The sequence below is a fragment of the Saccostrea cucullata genome, unplaced genomic scaffold (genome assembly GCF_032062105.1).
Source record: "Saccostrea cucullata isolate Sc308-1 unplaced genomic scaffold, CSIRO_AGI_Scuc_v1 ctg8, whole genome shotgun sequence".
Classification (NCBI taxonomy): domain Eukaryota; kingdom Metazoa; phylum Mollusca; class Bivalvia; order Ostreida; family Ostreidae; genus Saccostrea; species Saccostrea cuccullata.
Window position 1 is genome coordinate 1,060,091 of NW_026940997.1, and position 6,983 is coordinate 1,067,073.

General features: G+C 35.3%; 1 protein-coding gene across 1 annotated transcript; it reads left to right on the plus strand.

Annotated features, from left to right (window-relative positions):
- The first annotated feature begins 1,997 nt into the window (after positions 1-1,997).
- On the plus strand, positions 1,998-5,841 carry LOC134256829 (papilin-like). The gene is made up of 3 exons (XM_062739492.1): positions 1,998-2,108; positions 4,183-4,398; positions 4,902-5,841. The coding sequence occupies exons 2-3, from the start codon at positions 4,191-4,193 to the stop codon at positions 5,810-5,812; spliced, it is 1,119 nt and encodes a 372-aa protein (XP_062595476.1). The 5' UTR covers positions 1,998-2,108; positions 4,183-4,190; the 3' UTR covers positions 5,813-5,841.
- The last annotated feature ends 1,142 nt before the right edge of the window (positions 5,842-6,983 follow it).

Here is a 6,983-nt window from a genome sequence, read left to right on the forward strand (position 1 = left end):
ACATCACAGGAGTGGCACTAGATGGATCCCAGAAGTGAAAAGGAAGAAAGGCCGACTAGAAAAGAAAACATGGAGGCAAACGGTAGAGAAAGAACTGAAGAACATTAATCTTACCTGGGGAGACGTGGAGAAGATTGCTAAGAACAGGGAAGAATGGAAATCCCTAGTCCTTTTCCTATGTGTGCCTCTGGGTGCAACAAGGACTTGGTAGGTAGGTAGGTAGGATCAGAGTCTGTCACATCTGTTTCTGCTTAGATATTTACTTACTTGTGTTTACGATAATAGCCAACAAATAGCTGGACTGTATGACAAACGGGACTAAGTTTTCAATCGCTGACTTTCCTCGTTCATGTAGCAATATTCCAACACCACCTGAATATGTTTAAGTCTCCCACTTGATTGGATACGCAAGAGAATGCTCTATGATCAGTTTTTAAAAAAGAAAAAGCTACTGACAAATAAACGTCTGTTATGACGATTTTAACAACCTTATTTAGAGCCACCTTTTCGCAAAAAATGGTTAAACTGAGTTTGTAAATAAAATCTATCATTGGGTCTAATTTAGTCTAACATATTTAACCTTGTTAGGTCACTGCTTTTATACTAAATTAGAACACGGTACACTCCAAAAGTCCATATACCTCATCTATACGTAGGGTTCACATGGAGTGTGACAAGAGGCGATGCTTACTCGTCCTAGACAACTTTTTAAGGAATGACTCTAATTCTTGGCCACATTATTCGATTATAACCTGGTTTGGGTCAGTTTACACTTTATAATCCGCGAAGCGGATTATAAAAAAAGGTTAACTGACCCAAACCAGGTTATAATCGAATAATTTGGTCAAGAATTAGAGTCATACCTTATAATTTAATTTTAGAATAATTAAACAACTGTGGGTGTAAAATTTTGCTGCTTTTTATGAGTTCAAATTTGCCGCTCAATAATACATCCCTAGTGACGGAAGTGATGTGAAACAAGGGGAGGTAATATAACTGATACACAGATCTAGCAGCCATGATGTTTGTTTACATGGGGTAAGATCGAGCTACTGTTTGAAGTTTAAGGTACATTTATTAAATCTGGAATTTTCGATGAATCCCAAGGACTGGAAATGAGGGGATTACATTGATACAGATGATTCAGCTGGTTGTCAAGGGGGCGTGTCCCCATACCAAACTAGATTATTGAGAAATAATTTGCGTTCCTTTTTGGACATCAACTACATGAGGGACTAGAATACAAACAAAATTAATTTATTAAGGAATGAATTTAATAGCTACCCATTTTATACGGTATAAACTGGGTTGGGACAGTTTACGCTTTATAAACCGCGAAGCGAAAGTTAATTTCCATTCATTTGATGTAAAAAAAAAAAAAAAGATGATTGTTCTAACAAAATGACTTCAATTTGTACAAAATTTGAATGTAACATCAGGCGGATTGATACGTTTTTGATGCAAGTATGCAACCCATTTTATACGATATAAAGTAAATTTTTTATCCAATCAAATACAGCGTTACAACCAGAATTAAATTATTCCTAAATAAAATGTTTCTAGGGGTCCGTATTTTCCCTGTTCGCAATTAGGTTTGTTTACTTGATTTATGAAATTAATTACTGTTCATTATTTTAAGATAATTACTGTTCGGTATTTTGAGATATTAATACTGTTCGTTATTTTATGATTTTGAATTAGAGGTTTAATATATATCAACATACATGTTATAGTTCTAGATATAGCATTTCCAGGGGTCCATATTTTTCTGCCCTGTTCACGGAAAAAATTATTTGTAACTATAGCGATCGATTACCATTTGTTAACTTCACCCTTATTATGTAATTAAACGAAAGATCATGTTAACAGTTGTTGGTTCTTTTGCTTGTTGTCATCGAAAAATACTACCGTCATAAATGACGACAGTTTCCTTATGCAAGGATTAGCTAGAAAAAAATATGACTGTTTGTTACATGAACTATCAGAGCATTCGTCATCAAACTGTGATCACTATAGTTTGTTGTTAACAGTGTCTGGAAACGTTGTTTTTGTATACAGGTGAAGGGCCTCGGATTTAGACCTTCGTCGGGACTCGGGGCCATTGAGAAGTAAGGGTTCTTAATAGTGCCAATCCCATTCACTTTTATTTGTGAATAAAATATTGTATAAATAAAAAAAATAGTGCCAATGCCCGTCGTGACACGAGACCTCGGTTTTTATAATCTCATTCGAAAGACCCGCAACTTTTACTTCTAAGTGCCGAGCGCCTGGCTACTAAGGAACAGTTGTCTCCTTTTTTTTTTTTAATCGAGCGAGCGCTCTACCGACTTAGCGACTTATCAGCCTGAGTTGGTTGGAATAACCAGAAAAACAATTAGGCGCCGTTTTGTTATTTACTAGCAAAAAATTTGAATAGGGGATATCACTTATTCGAATAGATGATATCACCTTTTCATTTCCAATAGGTGATATCACCTATTCAGTTTGAATTGGTGATATCATCATTTTGAATAGGTGATATCACCTATTAGTATTTCTTACAACAATAAATAATGAATGCTCCCTAGACTGTATAGATTTCCACTGGAACCAAGAAAATTTGGACTGTCCAGTTATCACCTGTATTTTAGTCCAAGACTTTTTAATTTTTGTAAAATTTGCCCAGCTGGGGTACAGCAGAGTGGCACGCATTTCACTCTTTATAATGTTCAGGAGGCATATTCTCTTTAGAACATTTATCATGCATTTTTCACAATTTGTCATTTTTCCTCTAGAAAACATGATAGATAAGTGAAATAAATGAATTTTTGAGCAAAACAAACTACAAGTTCTACTGGGGTGCTAAAAACTAAATGCAAAACTGTTATCCATTGTCTCCACGAACGATGAGTTATAAAAGGAAAGTGAAAGTAAGTGAGATTTAGAGACCTATAGTCTTGGGAGCTGTTGTTATTTCATAAATAGTCCATGAAACTATTTTTAGGTATTTACTGCCAAAAAGTGATATCACCTATTCGATTAAGTGATATCACCTTTTCGAAAAGGTGATATCACCATTTCAAATCAAATAGGTATTATCACCTATTGGAATATGTGATATCACTTAATTATTCGAATAGGTGATATCACCTATTCGAATAGGTGATATCACCTTTTTGCAGTAAATATCAAAACGGCGCCCCATAGAATTTGGGCAATCGATCTTTCACCCATGTATTGTCCAAGAGTGTTGTTTTATATACCAATCTGTTTGGCAAAAAACTTGATAGAAAGAAGTTGTGACTTATCCTAATAAAATTGGCTAAGTTTGAATTCTGCTGACACCATAGAAAGAAAAATGATTCAAGATACTTTTGTTTCAATCCATTGACATCATGCAGCGGTGCCATTAATCTGATCTACCAAGTTCCGATTCGTAACTACAACTGAATGAAACTGTAACTGTTCGCAGACAGTAGTTTTCTAAATGATTTCCTCTAATGAGGTACACAGAAACAAATTGTCAACATCACAGTATAGTTTGTTAAACTAAAAGAATGGTGTTTGTACCAGAAAGGCAATGTCGGAGAAAATGAGAAAATGTGGAATATACATATCAAGCACACCGATGCACTATTCAACTGAAGTAAAATCACGCTGTCTCGCGTTAACAATCAAGGCGGCCGTGTCAACTTCCTAAAGTTTTGTGTTACATGGATTTAACCTCATGTTTTGAACAGTTAAAAATATATAAATAATGGGCTAACCTCAATCGAAAGATCAAAAGCAATTCTTAGTTCACTGACTTCAGGTAGGTCAATTAAATAGGTTGTTTGATTTTAATATTACTAGGCTCACGTTTTTATTCACTGAGAACCCCTACAGGTGAATGGCTTCAATAACAAGGGGATGCTGAAACTGCAGCTTTCCATGTATGGGCGCTGAACGACATAACCATAGTCTGTCGAAATGAAATAAATCAAAATTGTAAATAGTGCTAGGGTTAGGGTTGAAAACTACCGTAGGTTTATATCAAATAAAACACATGATTTTAGATTTAAAAAGAAGTAAAAAAGTCAATTTCATATCCACTGGGTGAAAAGAAATAGACGCCTTTATATCGTGTATTTGTTAATACTGACATTTTTAGGACGATTGAGAAAATTGTAAAGGGATAGATTAATATTTCTGAATTACTTACAGGTTTCGTCATGAATTTGTTTGCTTTGTGGATATCATTACTTCCCATTGTACTGGGAAGAATGCACACGTCATCAATGCCCAATAAAGAGAGGATGGGAACTAATCAAGGAATGACAATGGGTGCTTCAAACATGACTCCCGGAAATCCTGGTACAGGTCCTTCTCCTACCCTTCCTCCGCCTCCAAGAGTCATGTTTCGTCCTAGGGTCCCATTCAGTAAGTATGGATAGAATAGGAATAGTGATATTATATTTGCTTAATGCGCTGCGTTTAAGGAATGATTCATCAATTGATTGCCAAAATGAAGTTACTTTAAATATTTCCAGATTACTTTCGATAGATTTATATTCTTCTTTTTTTCTCGTCTTTTCTATTTTTTTATTTGTAAAAAATATTTTTATTATATTTTTTAAAAGCATTAAAGTAAAAATTTTCGGACATTCATGATTTAAAAGTACCGGTACATGGTTTTGGTAATATTAACGAGTAAGAGGACCAAGTTTCAGAACAAAAAGTGTTGACAATTAAGCAAAAACATTTGTAACTTGTACCGGTATTTGAAAGACAAATTTTATTGAAAATGTATCTACATTAGAACATCACATTGTGAAAGAAATTTGTAAAACTGAATTATCTCTCGAAATATTTAAATTCATCACTTGTTTTCAAGATTTTATAAAGATTAATATCTTAATGAACTGATTGTTTTTAATACCTAGTATGCACCTTATTCGTGGACTCGGGATACTTTTGTCCGTCTGGGTCTCGTCCCTCAACCCAGTACTACTATGATCCATTCACTCAGAGATGTCAGTCTTTTTACTATCGAGGATGTGGAGGATCTCCCAATAGATTCTCCTCCAGAACCGAATGTCTCAGAAACTGCGGTTGTTATAGCAACATTGACTCTGGTAACAGCTGCCCTATCAGTCCTTTTCAGCCCCCTGTCTACAGATACACAATCAGGTATGCCTTTAATCAGTTCTCAGGCACCTGTCAACCTTTCCAGTTCAGCTCATGCAACGGTGGTAATGACAACAACTTTCGTTCCCTGCTTGAATGTCAGACCACTTGTGGATCAAATTCTGACTCCGACTTAGGACCATTCGAGTTCAACGTGGTACCAATAGGCGCATCGAATGGAATAATGGGTGCTATGTCCAATAGAGCTACGTCGTCAGTCCTTCCAAACAATGCTCAGCAGCGCAGTAATTTGCCGCCAGTGAACACCATCCCTTCTGAATCTCACAATGAATCTCAATTTAACTTCGGTTCCTCTTCCATCATGGCAGTAGAAGGAAACTCCAATGGAAACATGGGGATCCCTGCATCTGAATTTAATTTCGGATCTTCATCACTCTTAGCTGGAAATGCGCCCTTCACTGGAAGGAATAACATAATGCCTTCATTTACTAACAGTGAAAACAGAGGCTTACCATCTCCTATGACCAATTCTCAGACTGGAACGTCTTCAGTTGCTGGAAACTCGGCATTTAACGGAGGACTTAGGACACCCTCCTCAGTCAATATGGTTTCTTCTTTTTTGGGCTCTAGTGGACCCGCAGGGTTTCAATCCGGAAATGGAATGTCAAACGGAATGATAACAGGATTGAGGAGTAAAACATACTAATAAATGAATTGTTGAATTTAAGAAATGTGTTCTCTTTTTCATTTGTATAAATATAAAAATTTTTAGGTGAGTTTTATATTGAACATACAGATAGAACATCTGCCATGGTTAAAATAAGTAATACTAGTATTCTACGCATTTATACCAAAAATCTATTATTTGAATGGTTCGTTTTTTCGGTATACTTGCCGCATGTCCATAGTATGGTTGTGAAATTTCACCCGACTAGTATATTGTGATAATGTTTTATACATGTATTATACGATTTATCGGCAAATAAATAACATGCCGATAAATCGTATAATACATGTATAAAACATTATCACAATATACTAGTCGAGGGCTGTTCGGAAATTATTGAGACAATTACATTTACTCCATAAAGGACGGAGATACTTTCATGAAAATTCATCAACATTTTATAAAGAACGAATAAAATACTTATGTAAAATTTCTAATTCCTATGATAGTAAGAAAAGTTTCGGTGAAATGATAAACGTGCATATGTCTATCGACCCGGAGCAGCATCGCTACGTCATTTAACGTCACGTTAGCCGGAGGTGGTTTCGCATGTAAAACGATCGGGAAGCATGCATACTTTTCCTTCTTTGTAATTACATATAACAGTACAAAAATCAAACAGTCTCTTTTCTTACACTTCCTTAAAAATGTATGTTGTTGCTACCTGAGTGTAAAATTTTCATTTGTGGAAAACGCTGACTTAAAATCAAGCAGTGCCAATTTATGCAACGCAAGTCAACAATATTAATACCGTAACGACATTAATACAGCACGTAATAACTGATGGTCGTCCGGGGCTTTTGATTTTACTCTGGTTTAATTAATTGTAAAAGAAAAATGTATACCAATGAAATAACAAACCCTAACACATTATTTTTTCTCGTTGTTATTATTTTAGCAGGTCGTTCAGTCTGGAAAAGAGTTATACATTGCGCTACACAAAATTTTAGGTATGATGGCTGCTCCGCCCTTGACGTCAAAATCCATTTTTTCGTTCTCAGTAGATTTCTCTATCGCGCTTAATTTTTTTATGATCTCCATATTCCTGATTAAAATTCTAACAAAGTTGCACAACATGAATTTGAATTACAGCTGAAAAATTATACACATAAACAGAATTATTTTCGCTCTTATTATGGGTCCACGAAGA

What these genes read in the sequence shown, in the direction of transcription:
- LOC134256829 (XM_062739492.1), top strand. Translation starts at nt 4,191, where the DNA reads ATGAATTTGTTTGCTTTGTGGATATCATTACTTCCCATTGTACTGGGA. An exon ending in TCGTCCTAGGGTCCCATTCA is followed by an intron (nt 4,399 to 4,901) that starts GTAAGTATGGAT and finishes TTTAATACCTAG; the next exon opens with TATGCACCTTATTCGTGGAC.